Below are 22,065 nucleotides of genomic sequence, written 5' to 3' on the forward strand. Positions count from 1 at the left end.
TAGAATTGGAGCTCTCAGGGCTTCATGTGCTTTCTCTGTGTCTTCTCTCTCTTACAATCCAAACCTTTGGGCCCATGTAAATAGTACAGAGAAAAAAACCAAACTGGTAGTTGTTTCCTGTCTTTTGAATATTCAGCTACCTAAATGTTAAATATGCAGTGTAGCTATCAATGTCTAAACTAGATACCCAGTTTACATGTCAGTGGAAACCCGTTTTTTAGGATATGAAACCTGCTTAGAAGTACCTTTACTCTGAGTGTAAAAGGAGCTTGGAGGGCCAAGCTCAGGTGGAAGCATCTAAAGAAGGTAATTGCTGCTGGCTACTATCCACATTATCCCCCAGAAAAATAGTCAGAGGGCAGTGTCCTTGGCTGTCAGTGTCATGCTGTAACACTGAGGAGCTCATGGGTCACACTGCATTGGATCATGTGTCTGCACTTGCCTTTCACCCTTGAATGGTTTCTGTGGATGTTCCATCAAATGAGTGGCAACAACATAGTTACCGAATTAAATCACTTTGATTTTATGCTGTTTGATGTTGATCAAAGCCAGTTTTAATCTTACTTGAAACCAATTGCCAATAGACTTTTGATTTACAGTTTAACTTTGTTTTATATAAGAGGATCTTTGGCTATTTGTTTGAAGACTTAGTAGGTTGAATGTCATCATCAGTCAACATTAACTGACCCTTGCCAATTTGAAACTAAATACAGTCTTTCTGTAAGTTTCATGTTTTTTCTAAACAGAAAGGTGTGTTTTATCRTTTCATTTAACCACAGGTAACCATAGGTTTATTTGTATTTCTTGCTTTTAATTTTATTGTAATAAAAACTGTACGAACCCTCTGRTTTGGGTTAACATTTAATATTAAAGTTTTGACTACTCTAAAAGAAAGCCTGATCTCGTTACAGTATTTGACTGCAGTCTGTTTTTTATTACAGTAAAAACTTGGTATTGAAGGTTAAAAGCACTTCTTAAACAGTGTATTACAACATAAGATAACATCACTGATTTCTTTGGTGCTATAATCCTGCTTGTTAATTACAGAATAGTAAAATCATAAGTGTGCATGTAAGATTTTCTGTTAATCTTTCTATCTTTTGTGTTTTGATTTTTTTTTTAGATTAAGTATGAATTGCAGCTTGAAAAAGARTGTCACCTGCACAATCTGGAAAATAAACTTGGGGAGTATATTGCTTCTTTAGCTTTTCAAAAGACTGTTAAAAAATCCAGAATGCTGGAGCTATATACTGCTATCATAAATGTGCAAGCTTTGCTCTTTGAACAGCTGAACACATCAAAAACCCTGTCAAAATTGGAATGTATTCAAATTTTAGAAGCACGTAATCCTGTAAGTAATGTAGTTAAGAGAAAAAAATCATGTTAGGAAACAGCAACTATTAGAGTATCTTTGATTTAGCTGCTGGTTTGCCGCTTCTGGTGCCTGGACTTTAATTTCTGTGATTATGTGGGCATTAATGCACTCAGTAAAAGACATTRAAGAGAAGAGAAGTCATAGAGCCAAGGAAGATTGTGTTGGTTTTTTTTTTATATATATAGTTGCATGCAGTCAGAAAGAGTATTATTTTGGTGGATAATTTTATTGATTGAAAGGAAGACAGTTAAGAAGTGATTGGGAGTCACAACTGGAATACTAAATTGTTTTATATAAATACTAAATCTGTCTTACAGAAACACTCATATCATAATGATTCCCATATGCAAAATCCATAACCATGGATATGCTTCAATTATCAAGTTTTTAGAGATGATTTATACAGCCTTCTACCTGTATATCTCTCTCCAAGCACACTCATGCAGTTTAAATAATAGAAAATCTGGAAAATATAGAAAATCTCTTCCCTTCACTATATTTATTACATACCTGATACGTGCCAATTTTCTAATCCTTTTTTAATACTTCAATGCTCTGTATTCATAAGGACTTTTTTTTCCTACATCTGCTATTTGAAACCATCCAAGTGAGTCTTGGGGAGAGCATTGGAGTAGAACAAACAAAATGGGTTTTTGAGAAAAACCTCTTTGCTAGAGGGCATCATTAGACAGCTGTTGCTGTTGTTAAATTTTAATGTGGTCATCTCTACAGAGTTTCTCACAGAGTGGCAGTTAGAATGCTTATATGCCTCCATTTTTGCTTAARTTTGTATTAAATCTGTAGGAAATAATAAAAGTTGTATGTAGACAGAGTATTTTTGCCTTTTATGCAATAAGTGTGAGGGGGCTGTTCAGAGAGGTTGCTTTTAGCTTCTCTGTCCTTGAACAGGTGAAGAAAAAGGATTAAAGAAGGGGCAGAAGTGAGACCTAGAATAGCTAACACTGGGTTAAATACAGCTGTTGAGGCAGAGGAATATGGATTAAAACTCAGCATTTTCTCCAAGGTGCAGGTTACAATGTGTGACACTGAGATTTTAAACAGTGCAAAGGTTGAGGTGAGACTACACTGATATTGGAAATGGAAATATGAAGCCTTCCTTCTGGTGTCTAGCTGGGCTCTTTAACCAAAGGGTGATCTTTGGCAGGAGGGATCCAGTCCCCCAAAGGCTTGGGGTTTTRACCCTTTGATTTTCAGAGCACTGTATTTTAACCCTAACTTTATCAGGCTAAATATGAATTAYTGTCTTTTAAATTAAATCCCTTTGTTATTAGCTGATAATTTGGTGCAACTAAAACTAGTTAGTCTGAGTTTCTCAAGCTGTTTCAGTAGTTTTTTGCAGCTTACAGATAAATTTTGATGGTGGTGTTCCTTAGTTTTGAACTCAGCCATGCTGACAGTGTATTTGCTGGATGTCCTCTACAGTGGAAGGTTTCGGAGAGCATTGACTTTTAACACAATGAAAATTGAGTCATAGCTTTTCTCATTGTTCTGATATTCATAATGTGCCAGTCATGTTTACTGAAGCTGTGCAATGAATTGAAAAGTGTAATGACTGCAAGTGGCTGGGTAGAATAAGAAATGAATAAAGTAATATCAGAAAATCTGATACCATCATCTTTTTTCTTCACTCCAAATGAAATTTGTTCTTTCAAGTTAAATTATAACTTTTTATCATCATGCATTTTGAACCTCTAGGAGATTGAAGAACTCAACAGGAAGCTAGAGTATGAGATGCTGCATAAGGAATCASCCCAGCAGCATCTAATGAATAGGCAGAGGTGGATTCTGGATGGTTTGGGACTCTCAAATGAAGCTGTGGACACAAATGAAGAAAGACATGTGACAGTTCTGTTAAGACAGGCCATGAATAAATGCAGACAATTTATAAACTTGTACCAGCAAAGGTAAGTTGTGTCAGGTTTAACTGTGTTACTGCAGTCCTTATGGACTGTAAGAGATCATGAAGAAATAGGCAGAACGTTCTGCTGAGTTGGGGAGGGTCTATACATCTGTGTCTGAACACTCCCTTCTTGTGCTGTGTCCCAGAGCATAACTGAGGAGTCTTGGGAATATTGAAATAAAGAAACATGGAATAATAATAACTTGGTAGCATACAGATTGTGCTGTGTTTTGTTGCATAGCAGCACCATTTTTTTATAGGGATATTGGGAAAAAAAATTCTACTCCTTAGCAGTAAGGAAGAAAAAACTTTTAATGCTGTTGCTTTGTATCCCAAGAAGAYAGGTAGAGACTTCATGGAAATATGATCTGCTGAGGTCAGAGGAAGTAGCTGAGACAATTTAAATTGAATTTCCATCTCCATTGTCAAACTGTAGGCTGAATTCCCTGACACACAATTATTTTTGATGAGATGTATAAACTCATCTTCAATTTCAATTTTSCTTGGGCAGTTTTTAAGTAAAGATATCAGTGACAAAATGCCTCWTGGGAGGTATCTAGAAATATCTGTCTTGTCATAAAGGTTGACTAGTAAAAATGGGTGATAATTTGCAAAATTGCAGCCTATTGTATTATTTTCATTAGKGTTACAGGATGTAGAAATGACATTTTCATGTGTATTGCACAATATTAAAAGCCTAGTACWTTTCATGCTTCCTGTAACATCCTCAATTTTTTTTTTCCATTAGAAAGAGTGTTTTCCATGAAACCACTGATACATTAAAAATGGCTATGATAGTAGTAAATCTGTTTTAATTCTGAAAAGTCTGGAGCTCTACTCAGTTTTGATGAACAGTTTTCCTGTTGCAGAAGTAGAGATTTAGTAGAAGATMAGATAGATCTTTGCAGGAGTATCCACAAGCCAGTAACCTAGTCTTTACCTGAAAGCTTATTGGAATAAACAAGTTTTGTGCTTTTGTACATTACAGGTTTTGTACATGATGTCTTCATGTTTTGGTATAGAAAAAGAATAATCAGCAGCAGGAAGTTACCTGTTTAATATTATATTTCAGCTACAAAAAGACCCACAACTTGACATCATTGTGATGAAATTTAAAGAGGATGGGGACAGGTTGAATCACATTGCTTTGGAGTGATTCCAGATTTGAATTGTTCAAGAGCATAGCCTTAGATTCTGCTCTGATGTTTGCTTGGAGGTTCAGGGAAGAAGAGGAGAAAATTTGACGTATTTTAGAAGTTATGCTGCTCACAACAGCTTTGCTGACAGACAGATATGTAATATAGTCATTGCACTTGGGAAGAGTTCAATGTTAATTCTGTTTTTCACTTCAGCTTGAGAGATGAGCAATGGAATTGCGTGGTGCTTGAAGATCTCCTGGAAAATATAGAATTGGATGCATTTTTGGCAATTTATAGTCAGGTAAGCATGAAATTGAACAAAGTTTCCAGCTTTAAATTACAGCTATATCTGTATCMACTTTTCTTCTTTTTTGGGAACCGTTACAGATGTGTTTAGAGTTACTCTCTGCTAGTAGTTGCTACCAGTTTGCAGCTTATACTGTGAGTCACTTCAGTTAATTCTGACCTACTTTCAGCCTTTTGAATTTTACTGAGTTGTACTTCTGTTTGCTCATTTACAAACCTGTTCAGGATTTTTCCTGTTGCATTTCATTCTGTGGAAAACTAAAGTGCCTGATTTTCTGGTTGGAAGATTTACRGTTTGATTTTCGCGTAATGAAACAAGGGTTTTGTTTAGATTTTGATGAGTATTAGGAATGATTTGCATTGATTATATTTCAAAATTAAATTATAAAGGACTGGTAGTTAAATTTTCTAGTATCATTACTCATACATGTTTTCAAAAAGAGCATCTTGTCTTCAGATAATTTGCTGTCAGTTGGCTGCTTGTCAGTCCAACAAAGGCCTTAACAAATAATTGCTCGTTTGACCCCAGTTTTTTATCTGCAGGCCTTCACTGAGATATGTAGCTAGCATCAAAATACACCTGGTGGGGCAGCTTTCTATCTTGCTTCTCAGGGACAAGTGTGGKCACAGCCCCCTGTATCATGAATTGAGAGCTTTAGAGACGTTCCATGTCAAGGAAAGACTACTTTAGTCTAAGGATCTCTCRGCTTTTCCTCTATCTTAGTTTTTTCTCCTGAGTCACTCCAGAGGATCTTCCCATAACTTTGCCAAGTACCAAGGTCAGGCTGACAGATGTCAGATCCCCAGATCCTCCTTCCAGCCCTTCTGGGCTGATGAGTRTCCAGTCAATTGAACGGGCTTCTCAGCAGCATGGCATGTATTTTGCAAGTTGAGAGGTTAAAATCATTGTTTTGCAGATTACATATGCGTACAAACAGAGTATCTCATCATTTTCACAGTACCCTGTCCTCATTGCACTATGGCAGATGAACAATGACCCTTAATTGTAAATCTTGACATGTTGAAGACAGAGATTTAAAAGCATCGCTGTCATCTCATTGCACTTGAAAAATGGGGCACACTGTTCAGCATATAAACTTGGGGTACTGTTCTTTATGTTTAGTTGATAAGATTCCCTGAAATAATAATTTATTTATCTAAATATGCATCAAATATRTCATTGGGGTTTTGTGTTTGTTTTTTTTTAATAAAAATAGTGTAGCTCAGAGATACCCTGCAACATRCTTTATTGAAATTCCATAAAACCTATATGTATTTACCCTGGAGATATATGAAACTAAATTTCTTTTTTCAGCAAATATAATAGTATAATAACTCCCAACTATAATTCCAAACCTGACTGCTCYTAGTTCAGCTGTAAAGCATATCCTTAGTAAGATATTAACTTATTAATTTATTAGGGCTCATGAGATAACACGGTCCTACTTTTGGATGTGCTTATCCTGTGACCTGATACTGGAAATTGTTTTTTAAATCTTTTATTCCTCTCTGTTTTCTTGCAATTTGTAGAATACATTACATTGAYAAATGCTACAAAACTATAGCTATCTTACTCTTTTTTTTTAAGAGTATTTCTCCCTTTAGACTAGTTTTTAGAGCTGTAGATGGCACTCTCTCTGAAAAGAAAACAGGTAAGTTTTTCCTGTATTTCATGTTTCAGCTTACATCCTTACCAAGACCAGATCTAGGTCAATAAGAGATTTGCTTGAATGACAGTGAGTTCAGGATCATAAGCCTCTGGCTGAGATGTTGGTTTTGAATAAACTCATAGCTGTAGCCCCAGGTACACTAATTGCATTTTAGATACAACAGATGATGCAGAGGCTGACTGGCATGTGGAAACAGCACAGGAAGTTTGAAACACAGCATGGCTCAAGTTCATTGATTCTTCCATCAGTTGTTTAAATACACATTGCTCAGTCCAAATGCCTTAAAGCAATTCTGCTGTTTGTAATCTGCAATTCATTCCTAGTTTTATTTTGTGTTGATATTCTGGGAATACAGATGAGGCTGCTKCTGGCACAAGTAGCACTTGTATCCATTTGTTATCATAGGAAAGTAAATTCCTGACCTTTGTAGTATTTTACCAATACCAATTTTACCTGGAAAATCAAACTCATCTCACRCTGGAGGGCTTTTGGTCTGACCATTCCTGTATCTGCACACACATTAACTTCTTTCCACCTCTGCAAGCTGGCCTGAGTGGCTGTGAGCATCTGAAAATGGTGCTCTGTGCTTCCTTTGCTGTTCGTGTGCTAGGTGCATCTGGCTGATGGGCACCTGTGCCCATGGGATTGTTGTCAGCTTTGTGGCAGCCTCCAGAATTGYTTAATTGTCAGTTCTTCTTTCTGGAAAAGTATTAAGGGTTGTCTCTAAGTCCAGATCATAGTTGGTGCAGAAGGGTAAGGGCCAGAGAAAATAACATTTTAAAGAGGAAACTGCTACAGAAGAAAGCAGTACTAAAGTCATGACATATATCCACATATAAATAATAGAGTTAAAGGTTCTGAGACCATTTAGCCTAAAAGAGCAGAATAGGTCTCAGAGATCTGTCATGTTTATGCTCACTTAATGCTGCATTTTCTAAGTTTCTAGAAGAACAGTTTTTAAAGACCAAAAGTACAACACAGTACTATAGAAATTAGACTTCGGTGTCTGTATTTAGATTTAAGCTCTTACTTGCACTCCTCACGAGAGAAGRATCAAATAATTTCTTCTGTGAAGTAGCGTGAGCAAACATCTCTTCAGTGTTCAACTTTGGTGCCTGTTCAGGCTAAAAATATTTTAAGAACTGAACCAATTTGCTAATCTCTCATCAGTTTTAGGATTTTGTCTTGTTAATTCTGTGTGATCACAGTGGTTTCCATTGAAAATCTATAACAACACTGAAGAGGCCACAAAACTTTGGAAAGTGACTAGTTTTCCTACTTTTGGGCAAGAATTCCCTGCTTGAAGAATAATTATGGGGAAAGGAGATTGATTGATTTCTTTATTTTGTGTTGCTGTCTAAATTTGGTTTAAGACCAAAGGTCTTGCTGATGATGCTTTGTTTCTTTCAAAGAAGGAAGATTCAGTTAATCCAGGGATCTCCTAGATGCTTGCATTCCTCTGAAAAGTTGTCATGCAGAAAAAGAGCCAGAGCTCAAATTTGCATTTGCTGTGACATTTTGAAATCACTGTGGACAAAAAACTTGGCTGTCTTCCTGCACAGTGGGACCCTTGTAGGGTTTTCTGTGACATGGGGTTTGTAGTCATCTCCTCCAATAATATTGACAGGAGGGTCTGCAGGGGGGTGATAACTCAGCTCACTTGAGTCACTTTGAGTGCTTGGCACGTCTTACCTAACTTCAGCTACCTGAGTTACATGTATGGTTTGAAGAGACAACAACAGCTTTTTTTCTGGCATTCTTTGAGACATTTAACTTGCTTTCATTTGCCTCACTCTTTACTTTCCATGCTCTTCTCAATGTATTGTAGACTTTTCATATTTAATATGAACAAGAGATCTGTAGAAACAGCTCTGGGGACACAATATTTTTGACAACAGAGCAGAAAATTGCATGGAATTTTGGTGTTCGGAGGGAGGCAGAAAATGGGGCTGGCTGAGTGTCAGTGGAACTAAATTTGAAGTCAGTCTATTTGAACATTGTATCTTCAATAGATATGCTTTACTACTGACCTTTGGGGCAAAATGGACAGGACATTTAGAAATAAAAAAAATACCGCCAAAACAAAAGCAGGTGTTTTCCTTCACCTCTTAAATGTTCCAAGCTGTTCTCTGAGCTTATCACACAATCTGGTGTTAAGAGAAGCTGAACAATGAAGTGATCAACCATGACAGTGTGTTATGTTTTTAGAGGCTGTTTTTCCCTCTGTAATTTTACAGACCAAGGAATGCCATATTGCTTCCTTGCTATCTTGAAAGGATTTCCTTATAGTAGTAGAATCCATAAATTAGCTAAGCCTTACATGTTAGAATATTGCATTGTGACTTTCCAGACCAAAGGGAATCGAGTACATGCCCTAAGCAAATATGGCAAAATCAATTGTTTATTTAGCATTTACATTGCCTAAATACCTAATGAAATGAACAGCCRTGATATACATGGGCCAGTGTGGGTAGAAACAGTGAACATGACACCAAAATTTTTGCTACTAAAATAATCTTCAGTAATATTTTTTGTTTTCATAATGACTATTTATTTAATAGCAGTAATTACAATTGGCTAACATTTATTTTCAGTGCTAAGTTTATCTGTCTTCTACTCATTTAATCCTCTAGGAGATCCGTCTGGCAGGTTATTTAGCCAAACTGACCAGGGTACCAATGGGGATGTTGCACAGGGTTCTGAACTTGTTCCTGCCCTCCAGCTCACAAAGTGAGGTTCTTTCTGTCCTCGATTCCATCAGCAAATATTCAGATGGTGTTGTCGAAAGTGAATGCAGTAATGCAGATGAGTCTGGCAGCTGTAAGAAAAGGTAGGTGTGATACTTTTTAGTAGACCACTGCAAGACAAAGTTGTTGCTTTRCGTGTATGTATTTGCTGGACAGTGAGATTGACAGCAATAGAAAAAATCACAGATAAGTTTCCTTTTGAAATATTTTTCTGGGGTAAAAATACTTTGAAACTGCTGCCTTATTTTGTGAAATATTTTAATTATAATAAATTGATAAAAAGTTTTAAAAATTTGTAAGTTTATTAATTAAACATTTATTTCATGGATTTATAAATCTTGTTCTGATCATTTTTTTGTTGCCTGAATTGGAGTTTGTTAAAATATTTTCCTTCCATTTTTTTATTTATAATGTTCATAACATAGGGGGTTTTGGGGGTTTTGGACATTTGTAGCCCTTAAAGATGTAAAGGAGATCCTCCTTCCTCRTAATGGAAGTTTCCACTGTGCAGATATCTGTCCGTTTGTAGTTAATTACTGAAGCTCCAAGTGGCCACTGTGCTTCCCTTTACTCAGACAGACAGGTAGACTCCCAGGGCCTTCATCACTCCACTTTACCCCATCAAATGAGCTGAAATCTGAGCAGTAACACCAAGGGATACTCTTGGACCTGCTCTCCCTGCCAATAGTTGGGAAGGAGACAAAAGCAGATGTTGTGGCACTGAGCCCTCTAGTTGGCAGATGTGGGTTGTCAAGGAACCTGTAAGGTCCTTGGGACCATGCCCTGAGGAGTGACCTCAGCTGATTTAAATGGTTTGCGGCAGGGCAGCAAAAGCACTTGAACACTCTTTCTGACTGTATTTATGGCGTTGGTGTCATGGGTTTGGTAACTAAAGTCAGAAAGGGGAGAAAAATGTGTATTTGGGGATTTGCTGCTGGGAATTTTTTTCTTTCCTGTTCCTTCAGGAAGAAGCAAGAGTTGTGGCAAGCACTGGAGAACAAAGTGAGGCAAGATCTGGTAAACAGAAGTTTAGAAAAATTCCCTTCTGTAAACAAGCAAAAAGACAGGTAAGGAGAAATCCAGAACAAACATATCTGGGTTTGTTTTTTTTAGAGTTTATTTAATGTCTAAAGATTCTTCTAACAACTGTTAGAAATCAGAAAATTAGTTCCTAATATGTATTTTCTAACATTATTCCATTTGGTGCTTACATTTCCTATAAGACATTTACACATAATAAGCAGTGTAGTAAATACCTAAAAAAATTTTCTGTCACATATCCACAAAATTTTCACATTTTTCACATACATTGCTCATTTTCCTTGTTTATTTTTTTTAGGGTTACTTTCTCTTTTGCAATTTCCTATCTCATAAAATGATGCATGAATTATTAGGTATTAGAATGAAAGTTACAATTCTCTCTGTTTAAATACAATTTTCTTTGGCTTCCAAAGCCACCACTTCTGTGACAAGATATGATAGAGGAAGTTACGCACTTTTTGCCTCAGTTTTAATTTTTCAACTCATTTTGTTTTCATTAATGCAGCTTGATAAAGAAGAAGCAACTTGCTCTCTTGGAAAAAGCAGATTTTATTCATCTTACACGTTCACCTGCACATCCTCATATAGAACAGCCTGATCCACCTGTTTCTCCAAACTCTACAACTGCTGAAGCCATAGAGCTGTTAGACACAGGGGAGAAGATATTTTTGTTCCGTGAGCCARGTGATCCAATACTTGCTTCACATAATTTTCCAAGGAAAAAGAAAAAGAACTTTCTTAATTCTAAAAAGGCTGCTCGTGCAAACATAGACTCATAAGAGCAGCTTCCATCTAAAGTATCAGGGAAGAGGAAGTTATTTAAAATTCACTAAAATGATGAGAAAGAGTAGAGTATACGGTTCAAATAACATGTATGTTGTTTTACTCTCATTTGTCCGATATTGGAAATAGKTGTAACTTTAGAATGGCACAGTGATGTGCATCTTGTGGTTTTTAATTCTTGTCAATGTTTGTTGACAAGAATTGTCACCAGTTTGTTGACTGGTGAAATATGGGTGTTCTATGATGCACATTCTGTCAGGCAAGATTATTTTTTTTTTCAGTACATTTTGGTCATTTTTGCACTGATTTCCCTGTAGCTGTATTTTCATAATTTATTTAGAAAAGTTATTTATTATATGTAGTAGGTATTGATTTACTATTCTTGTATTTATATTTTTGTGGTAAACTGCAGTATAGCAGGTGACATGAAGAGGTGAAGTGGATGAACCACAAATCCTCTGTTCTCTGAATTTTTGTTATTCTAGTTAATTTRCTGTTTAACATTGTGTTCTTTATAGGCTTTGCATGTTACTGCTGCAGTCTGTGTTCTATAGTGACAGCTGTAAAACAGATCTTCAGCATACACGTAATTAACCTTACATCCTTGGGTAACTTCAGCTTTTTGCTGTTTCTAAACTTACTTCAGTTGGACTCTGAGTTTGACTACAGTTTGAAACTGTTAAATATTTACATTCTCTTGCAGTCTTTTTCTTGGTTGAGCAGTGCCATCACATTTGCTCAGTAGCAAAGGGAAAAAYGTAAATGGGCATGTAATGCCTTCAGAAGCTCTTTTGATTGCAGTGCTGCCARTTTTCATAATTTTAGGTATTTTTGAAGTCCTTAATCCTGAATTTCTCTAAATTGATGAGAATATCATTTAACATTTCAAGAAGAGTTAATTTTTAAACCTTTCTAGTTGACTCAAAGAATCCTATAAATATGAACCCTAAAAAGAGGAACAGGAAAAAGCTAATGAAAATAGCCACTTATATTTGGTAATATTTTATATTATTCAAGCCTGTTTTCATGGGTTTTAACTGTATTTGAATGCTATGCTTTGAGGCTACTGTGATCATATATTTTGTATTTTTTTCATGTACAGATCTTCTGTGTCTTTTTACTAATAGGATGCCATATTATTTTAAAAATTAAAATGATACAATATACATGTGTCTGCAGTAGTGATTTTTTTCCCCACTTCTCTGACAAGTTTAAATATTCATCCCACAGTAAGCAACAATTACTGTTTCCTATCACTTATTAGCATTAGAAAATGTATGCAGCAATTAGACTGACAGTCTTAATTATTATTTGATTGCATTCTTCAATCTTTTCATGGAAGTATTTGCTGTCACTAAAAGAGGAGTCTGTCAGGGTTGTGGGAGTTCAGAGTCACTGTGTTTTAATGTGTCTGGAATTTCATCCTCAAGGACTGGTGGGTAAGAGTAGGGTCTGTTCTGCCCTGGAGGTGAATCAGAGCTCTATAGGAGGAGCTTCAGGTGTTTCAGAAAGAGGTTTGGCCCTWGGCAAGAAGGCAGTATGAAAACCTGGACAGTTAATGGCTGAAATCTGAAGTACCTTGTCAAATGTCAGTCTCTTCCAAGATTCCTTTGCAAGCCCAGACTCTTCACTGTTACAATATAATAAAGAAATGACAGTAACTCAGACGTGGAGGCCAATAGCTCTAATAGATTATAATAATAAAGTGCAACATCTGAATATAGATTGCAGTATCAATTTATTATCTCTAATAGATAATCTGTGTGTCTAACAAGAGAAAGCTGATTTGTAACTCTCTCACACCTCATCACAAATTTGAAGCAGTTCAGTGATTGGCACTGTTCTAGCAGTGACTCCCTGCTATGAGTCACTCTCTTATCATGCAATACATTTTCAAAGAAACATCCAGATCYTAAAATCTCTTGTGCCTTATGAAARAAGTACTAACTAGGAAATAACTCACTTCAGAAAAGGGTTGACTTAGATGCAGCTTTGAGTCTTTCAGAGGACAGAGGAGGGCCATCTGTTCATTGGGCAATTTTGTGCGTGCGCCATAAGTATTACCATTCTTATTTCACAGCTGAAGTCTCCCAAAGAATGTGTGTGCTGGAMAAGCCATTCAGATTCTTCCCATTTAGCTTCACAGTCATCAATAAARTAAGTAATTTAAGGCCAAATTCTTCAGTATTTGAAACATTGTCCAAAACAACTGTGTTTCCCCTGGAAGTTCGTTGCTTCTCCTGTTATCCCTGATGATTCCTGGTGGACTCCCATCTCCATCACTGTTGTCTTCCCTCAACCTGAGCCATTGGATAAGGAACCAAAAMATACAAAGAACAAGCAAAAGTAACTGTCCTTGGGCAGCAATGCTTCAATCCACACAGTAAAAAACAACAACTTACTGGCAATGGTCAGTTTTATTGAAGAAATTACTCTCCTTGTAAGACTAATAAACTGTAGCCTTGTTGTGATTTTTTTCAACATGCACTTCAGTAATGTTAGCTTGCAGCTAACAGCCCTTGTGCCCAGGGTTCAGGATTTTCAGGAGGCTTAGTTAGGCATAGGCTCCTCAGCATTGTCAACAAGCCCCSTTTCTGCTCACCTTGCTCTATTTCTGGCTTGGGATAACTGGATAYTGGATTAGCATGTAATACATACACCTCACTCTGTCAAACTTTTATTTWAAAGATTGCATTTTAAAGGTTGGYTTTTTTAAATAAGGATCCCACRTGGTGAAAAGTATTCTAGGGAAGATGTACAAAAAATGTTCTGCAGTGATTGAGGGGAAAATGCTTCTATGAAACAAGTGGGTTGAGATTTCCTGTAATAAATTTATATTTAATTTCTCTAACCTTGGTATTATGTATTCATTTATTATGAAGTAGAGTACATGTGCGAAGCCTAATGAAGAATAATTCATACCAAGAGTGAATAATTGGATGTTCTGGGAGTCTGTGTCAAAGTCAATCTATTGTAAACAAAAGTGAGAATATCTGTATGGACTTGGTACTTCACTACAGAAAAATGTAGAAATGGAAGTAAAAGGRTTGACACTTCTGTGGAAATAATTGTTATGATTGCTGTGACTGTTTTGGGTTTAGATGAATTTTTAAAGTGATATTGTCTCTTTAATAAGGTCAGTTCTGCAAAATACTTGTCTGCCTTATTTGAACCTGGTGAACTCATGCTGCTTTCTTTCATTATCTGGTATTTACCCAGCTGTTATTTTAACACCCTCATTTCTTYTGGGGAATGTTAAGTTTTTATGCTCTTACCTTTGTACAAGCCGGTGCTGATAATTACATGGCCTTTCGTCAACAGCTCCAGCCTCCTGAGAGACTGACAGTGGGATTTTCAAAGCATCAGATGCCAAGTCCACTCATCTGTTGCCCCATGCTGTGCTGATGTAGCTGGTGCAGCCATAGTTGTAACAGCATAAAGCTTATTTTCCTTGCTAAGTTATAAAAGCTGTATTGTCACAGGCTGTTCAGAGCTGAGAGTTCATATGAATAGCAATATTGTGCAAGAGATGAACATTATCCTTCTAGCTGGGATAAGATAGGACCCAGCCTTTCACACCTTCCGTTTCTCCACTCAAGATCTCTTCTGAAAATGCCTGGYAAATGCCACAGCTCAGGTCTTTAGTGCTGTCTTTCCACTTGTTTTCTTGTTACTCACAGGRAGCAAGGCAGGGAAAGTCAGTCAGACTCCACACTTGTGAAAGAATGTACGGTGTGCTCACCATTTGTGTTGCAGACAAGCTGTGACATACATTCAATTTTAATCTCATATTTAATGAGAACTGGTAATGCCCACCTCTGTATTTGAGCAGTTTGTGCTTGCTGGTGTATAAAACCACTAGCTATTTTCTCCTTTCAGCTGTATCTAGAAGCCTGAGAGTCACACTGACCGAAAGCAATTTGTTTTCTCCAAGGTTCAGAGACAGACATTTGGTTATATATGCAGGGAAATGAATTATATTTTGGGAAGGTCAGCTTCTTTGGAGCATCTTCTTCAATTATGCCAGAGAAGCAACCTCAGAAAAGAGGCTGTGTATTTTCAACCATTTTTGTTTGAAAAAAAAAGATACAGAATAAGAAAATAAATTACAATCTGGAAGTGGGAGGTATCATTCCAATCCGAAATRACACTCAGAATCTGAGGGCACCACTTGGTAAATTTGAGCATGGCTGTTAGAATTTAGTCCCTGATATTGTGTATTTGAGAATAACAGCTGGTTACAATATGTGAATGGTTTTATAGTTACTCAACAAAAACATCCCTATGCAGTGTTTCAGAAGAGGTAAAGTATTTCTTTCAGGGGTGTGAAATGAAAAGCCATTTTAAAATACTTCGAGTGGATAGATACACCGTGTCTGTACTAATTGGGATAAGTGTGTAATTGTTTGTCATAATTTTCCAATATATTGTTCTGCTTATGGCTTGGTGATCATTAATAATTGAATCTTGTCATGTTTGGCAACAGATTTTTATTCATTTGCTGTTGCTGGTAATTCATCACTCTAAAATAACCATCTTGGTCCTTCTTTTATCCCTTCATAAACCTCCCTTTTTTCCAGGGGAATGGATACATTAGAGATTGTAATGTTCCCTGATGGTTCAAACCGACGTGAATCCTGGTTTTTTGGGGGATTTTTTTGGGTTTTTTTTTGTTTTGTTTGTTTTTGTTTTGTTTTGTTTTGTTGTTGTGTTTTGTTTTGATTGTTTTTTAATTTATTTGCTCTTTAGTTGTAAGGTTAGATGGAGCACTGTGTTGCTTGTCAGTTTGGCCACTGAAATGTTGGTGGCCAAATCTGTCTTGGTGGGGTACAGCATATTGCTTTTCTGCACTCAACTTCCAAAAAAAAAAAAAAAAAAAAAAAAAAAAAAAAAAAAAAAAAAAAAAAGTAGTATGCTATATTTAAAAAGAAAAAATTAAACCCAAACAAACCAGGATTACTGTAGACTCTATCAGTGTAACTTATGAGAGATGTAAGCCTTCAAACAAGTTCTAGAATAACACAACACTTTCCACATCTAACCAATGCAACTGACATGATTGTTAGATTCACAATTCTGTTTACTTACTTTTCACCTTATTTATGTAASAAACCAGCATGCTCTTAACATGATTGTCTTTGAAGGTATGTAGTACTTTTTGGTTGCATAGATGGTTAAACAAATGCAGTGCTGGGTTCCATGAACTGGTTTCAGACCCRTGTGTGTGTTTCAGAGAGAGCTGGAACTGTGTGTTTTTCCTTGTGTGAGGAGAATGTCTCTGTGCAGTAGCTGGTGAAGTTTGTGGTGTTCTAGAAACTCTCTGTGTTCCCAGCTGAGGAAGATAATCCTTGGGGTGATGTTTGGTTTGGTTTTGGGTTTTTTTAATTAGGTCTACTATACAAATATATAAATCTCATTCTAACTTCTGAACATAGTCTCAGTTGGATCAGTGCTGAGAAGCTGTTTATAACATTGAGWCTTTGTCTTCAGTGTCTGCAAGCCCTAACAGTCATTTTGTGTCATCTCTGCTCAACACCCTGGGATTAATTGATTTCCTACAGATGAGCTCCTACCTTACCCTCCAGTGTCTCTGTCTTTTTGAATGGAGATGTGACAATTTGTCACATGTACAGGGATCCCAAAACTTAAGAAGAGCTCTGGGCTTTTTTGTCAACTCCTCTCATCCAATTTAGTGTTCTGTCATGAGGCAGTTAAAGAAGAAGCCTGTGAGAATCCCGGTGGTGGATGAATAAAGATCTGGGAACCGAGACCCTGATGCACTTCATTTCACTTGTGCATAGAACAACAAGTGAAAAATCCTACCAGCAGTGGAATCAGGCAGTTTGCAGCCAGCTGTTGCATATGCAAATGGCCCTTCATGCAAATTCACTCCCAAATAGCAGTTCAGCAGTGGAAAGGGGATTTGTGAGCTTTCTCCTCCAAAGCATGTACAGAAAAGCCATGGGTTCAGCAGATTTCCTGTGGGTTTTTGATGCAAAGTGGGAAACTGTAACACTAATGGTGCACATGCTGACAAAGAGCTTGAAATGCATCTTGTATGTTGCTGTTAAGAGTAAAGCTAATTTCTTATACCAAGTCCAAATTGTGGAAGGAATACAATGAGATTATGGAATTACTTTATTCTGAGAATAACTTTATTGCTATCTTTGTGTCTGTGAGGGGTTTTCTTCCTAATTGAGGTGTATGAAGAGAGTGCTTCATTTGGAAATAATATTTGCCAAGGACATGTGATAAGAAAATTATTATATGAAAAGCTATATAAATTTTGGGGAGAAAAAAATGCTGCAGAAATTACTGGGCACCTTCCTGTCTCCTCCAATTTTTATGCATATGAATAGTTCCTTAAATGTGATATTATTTACATGAATAAAGATGTCAAGATTTGGTTATTGTAACTCTGTACACAGTGATTCAGTGTCGCATCACTCTAGAGAGTAATTCAGTGTGGCACAAAATCCTGCTAGCATGTTCTGGCTGTCAAAGCACACTTGGGCACAGGGTACATGCTGCAATTTGTTTTGCTTTATTTTGGCCATCTAAATACCATGGTGTCTAATCGAAGCTAAATGTCATGGCTTTCCTCATAACTGAGAGATAGGTACAGGCACTACCCTAGGATGGTTTCTCCTCTCTTGGAGTTTTTGCTGTGTATGGCTGCTGCAAGGCAGAGGTGCATGTTCATTGGGATCTCAGAACCTCTTTGCAGAAAAGGTACCCAGTTCCAGACATCATGGTTAGAAGGGAGAACTATGTGTTATTACTCTAACAAATATATTTGGCCAAAGCAGAGGAGCTTTACTGCTATTAAGTAATTTTTCAAATAAAACCAGAACTTTTCAGCTCTTGGCTGCAGTTGCTGTGGGAACAATTTCAAACAAATATGTTATTAGTGCTGGTCAGTGTTTATAATGAAGGAATGTCTTTCATTTAAAAACAAAGCTTGTTAAGAACATATTAAACAAAACAAAATAAAAACATTTAGGCTGGTTTGTTTCCACTCTCCTTTTTCTTCTTTTGCTCAATTCTTTTAAATAACTGAAAATATTTTTCCTTTTCCCTTGAATTTATTTTAATGGATTTGGTGTTTTGTTTGGTTTTTTTTTGTTTTATTTTTTTATTAAGGGCAAAACATATTACAAAATGATTGGATAGAAAAGTTCATTTTAAACCAGTTATTCGTGCCTAAATCCACAATCATGTGGATTAGTGTATTTTGCTATTATGTATTGTATTAGTGCTAATAATAAGATATGTATTTAGCATTTAACATCCAAAATATGATCTTCAATGAGTTCTTCTCTGAAAACACCTTTCAGAAGCCTTGAACGTTCACTTTCCATATTTAGCAATTATGTGGCAGTGGTTCCAAAGTAGTGTAGTCTCAGTGGGACTACATAGCTTGATGTTTCATTGATCCTGAMMMWTGTTTATCCTCTGGAAATTAGGTGWGGTGGCTCAGTGGAGGCTYYCCAGCTGTGTGCTGCTGCCAGACCAGCATATCCTGTGTGATCTCTTGCGGGGCTGGGCTGGCAGAGGGGTGGCTGACACAGATCACACTTGCTGGRGGAATCATGGGTGTACATGGACTTTCTTATTTAAAAGGTTTTTTTTTTCTTTCTAATGCCTTCCTAATGAGTCATTAGGGCTTTACAAGATGCACAATTAAAAAAAAAATTAAATTCTTCATCCTCAAGAAACTGTCAAATGTATGTAAAACAGTCCAAGAAATCATGTGAAGATGCAAATTGATAGCCCTTCCTGCCTSTATGAATGGAGGTGCTGTGAGCTTGAGAGCAGAGAAATTCCCCCCCACACCAGGCCCAGTTGTGATACTGCCAGAGAGGTAGCCTTTACAATGTCTAAATTCTCCAAAATCCTTAAGTTGTMTGAAGTTTGAWAATCCAATMATTCAAATGTCTTAATTTCAGTGGGTGGAGAAACTGAGGCAGCACAGTCATCTGGGCTCGATATTGAACTGGTTCTGGACCTTGGAGGAGTCAGTCTGAAGGGACTGTGCTCTTCACCTGCTGGAATTAAGCAACACTTCAGACTATCACTTTATAACCATCATAACGAGATTTTGGAATAACTGAAAGATTTCTGGCAAACAGTTGAATTTTGGCACTGTCACAGTGAGAAATGTCTTTAATGAAAGCWTTTAACTTATTGCTGCTAGTTTTCCTGCCCAACAGCTCTTGCTCCTCCTCCAGTTTCTGTGAGTGAGGACTTGGGGCTGAGCCTGGGGGAAGTCAGGTACAGCCATTTTACAGGAGACTGAAGGATATTATGAGGCCAATATGCTCAGGATGTTGCCATTCTCAGCTGTAAATCACTGTGCTGGGAGAGCGTCTTGGTTTTATTGCTTAGAGATTGTGTTAATCAAAATGAGSACCAACAAATCTTTAGAGTCATGACAGTTAATATCTACAGAGCCTACAAGGCTATCTTGGAGATAGATCTGCCTGGGACTGAGTGCTTGGCTCCAGAGCTGACACAAGAAATCTGCTCCTTCTGGTTGAGAATGATGCTTCTGGTTGAGGATGATGCCATTGTGTGCAGGAGCTGCTGCTGCAGTGGAATGAAAAGCTAATAGTTACTCATGTGCCATGAAACTGCATTACAGAAATTAAGTGTTGACCATATCTTTCGATCAAGTCTCAATACGAAATTTTATGGTTTGGTGGTTTTTTTTTCTTAGTTCTTCCTGATACTTGAATTAAAAACCTGGCAAGCTAAGAATGTGGATRTGCTCTGTGAAACTCTGGTGTTATATTAGGCGTCTGTGAAAATTTCACTTGGAGCCAGATCTTGAGCACAGATCCATTGATGTTAATAGATGTCTCCTAATTGGTACCCCTTGAAGCTCTTTTGTTGGTTCATATGTTTCTGCTATGTTGTTGGTTTTTTTAAAAATTTCTCTTTCTGCTTTGGCATAAACATATAAACACAAGAAATAAATACATCTGTGCATACTTTATGAATTTTAACTAGAAACAAATCCTTAGCCCTGAAATCCATGTCTGCTCTATTCATCKTTGTGTCACCTTCCAGTGACTAGAGAATTTTCATTCTGTTTGATTCCCACCACAGCTGAAATGTATAATTCTCACTGCTTTGTGTTCAGCCTGTCTGGTAACACCGAGCAGCCTTGCAGGGCACAAAAAATTGCAGGTGGAATGACAACTCAGTCCAGTGCTGCACACTGTGGGCATGTGCATCAAAGCATAATTTACAGCTCTTCCTTTTACTCACTTTCAGTGATTCTTTTATAAAATAATGCTTTGTGGTTTAGCAATGCAGACTTCTCAATATGGACTTCCATTCCTCCAACATTTGTTCTGAATAAACATGGTTTTAAAAACATCAATACAATCATTTCACAGAGGGGGAAATGAAGCACAGAATAGCTAGATTTAAGGAAAGAGGAAGTGTTCTTTGCAACAGATGCTACCACATTGCATTTATCCCATGAACATTGGTTAGGAGCAGATGACACCATCCCTTCCCAGTGAGGGGTGAAGAGCAGCTGATGCTATTTCACAGGCACCCTAAACATGAAAGGACTGTGAGAACAATTGAGGGAAAAAAACAGCAGTACATATTTCTAGAGCTTGTAATGATTTGAATGAGGGMCTGAAAGTCTTTCACTTCAGGTAATGCAGTTGTCATTAAAAAGAATGTCTTTATTACTGAGACTTCCAGTTATTTCTTGAGACTACTTTTCTTTTTAAAAGTGCTTTATTTTCAATTCTATTGTGACAGTAATCACTTGAAAAAATAATATGATTGGAAAGTAGTTCGTATGGAATTAAGGGCTATCCAGCCAATTCTACCACCACTATTTCAGTTAAAAGTGYGTGGAGAAGGAGATAGGGATGAGATGCCAGTTTCTTCTCAGAGAATAGAAACCTGTTCACATTGCCATGAGGTTAAATGAATATAATGTCAGATCTAAAATWCAGGAGCTTGGATAGCCTCATCAGGAAGGGTTTCAATCAGCATACAGAGATTATAAGAGATTGAAAACTATGTGGATACAGCCCTTCTGAAGCTCTGTTTCATATGGCAGCTCCTGAATACCAATGAATATCCTGGTCCATCAGAAGTAATCACTGAGGCACGAGTAGGGGTTTGATTCAGAGTTACTGCTCACATTGGCTTGGATTAGTCACTTCATGTTTTGTCTGAACATAATTGTTGATTGTAGTTGATAGCAGGAAAATAGCTATTCTGGTTGCCTTTTCCTGAGTAAAATTTTTTTTAGTTTTGAGAAAGATCACAAAAGYATCTTTTGCTCAAACTTCAAGTGTTTTTATTAAAAATAGGTCTGCTTGCAACCCTGGGGCTGTTGCCCAGGGCTGTATTCATTGTTCTGTGCTCTGTGCAGGGGAAAGCACATCCTTTAACCTTTGCATTGCATTTCAGCCCCTGACTGCTGGGCTGTGCACATCACCAGAGGGAGAACAAAGGGGTTACTGGGAAGAGAGACTGGTTAGAGAGGCTTAAAACCCAAGATGGCCTAGTTCTATAGTCCTTGTTTTATAAATGCTTCTGCAAGCAGCATAAACTTCTGAACTTGTCAGGAAAAAAACCAGAAGGCTGCTGCTGCAATCGAGATCAAAAGTTACCTGGAAGACAACATGGAAAAAAATAAAAATCATGCTTTGATTCAGGCTTAACTGAGAGAAAAACTGAGAAAAGATATTGTTCCCTGTCTCGGTTCCTTTCCTTGGTCCATAATCTTTCAGGTGGTATGAAGAAGACAGGTGGACTGCCAAGAGCAAGCCCAGCTCTGGGATGGGTGATCCCTGCTGAGCTACATCTCCACACCATCATTTTGCTCTTCAGTGATGACTGAAACAGGCAGGGTGTATCTGAGGCTGTGTGAGATGATCTGCACTCTGGGCCCAGTCCCAGGACTCTGCTTACCTGGATCATGCCTCTTTCATCATGTCCTGTCCCTTCCTGGTGTGTGGCATCCATCTCCTTTTGATTTCTTTTAGGAAAGAGAGTGGGAATACAAGGAGGAAGAGAAGGAAAGAGAAATAAAGAACACAAGAAA

The 22,065-nt window shown here is 37.3% G+C and overlaps 1 protein-coding gene across 1 annotated transcript in view; it reads left to right on the top strand.

The window, feature by feature from the left end:
* Positions 1-12,636, top strand: part of EVC2 (EvC ciliary complex subunit 2) — a 60,441-nt gene extending 47,805 nt beyond the window's left edge. The window contains exons 17-22 of the mRNA XM_057373480.1: positions 1,124-1,351; positions 3,092-3,300; positions 4,649-4,736; positions 9,045-9,241; positions 10,124-10,225; positions 10,705-12,636. Coding sequence (XP_057229463.1) covers positions 1,124-1,351; positions 3,092-3,300; positions 4,649-4,736; positions 9,045-9,241; positions 10,124-10,225; positions 10,705-10,978 — 1,098 coding nt within the window. The 3' untranslated portion in view covers positions 10,979-12,636. The remainder of the gene's footprint in view (positions 1-1,123; positions 1,352-3,091; positions 3,301-4,648; positions 4,737-9,044; positions 9,242-10,123; positions 10,226-10,704) is intronic.
* The last annotated feature ends 9,429 nt before the right edge of the window (positions 12,637-22,065 follow it).

Source organism: Malurus melanocephalus, unplaced genomic scaffold (genome assembly GCF_030028575.1).
Source record: "Malurus melanocephalus ecotype Western Australia unplaced genomic scaffold, MMel_1.1 scaffold_199, whole genome shotgun sequence".
In the NCBI taxonomy this organism is placed as follows: Eukaryota; Metazoa; Chordata; class Aves; order Passeriformes; family Maluridae; genus Malurus; species Malurus melanocephalus.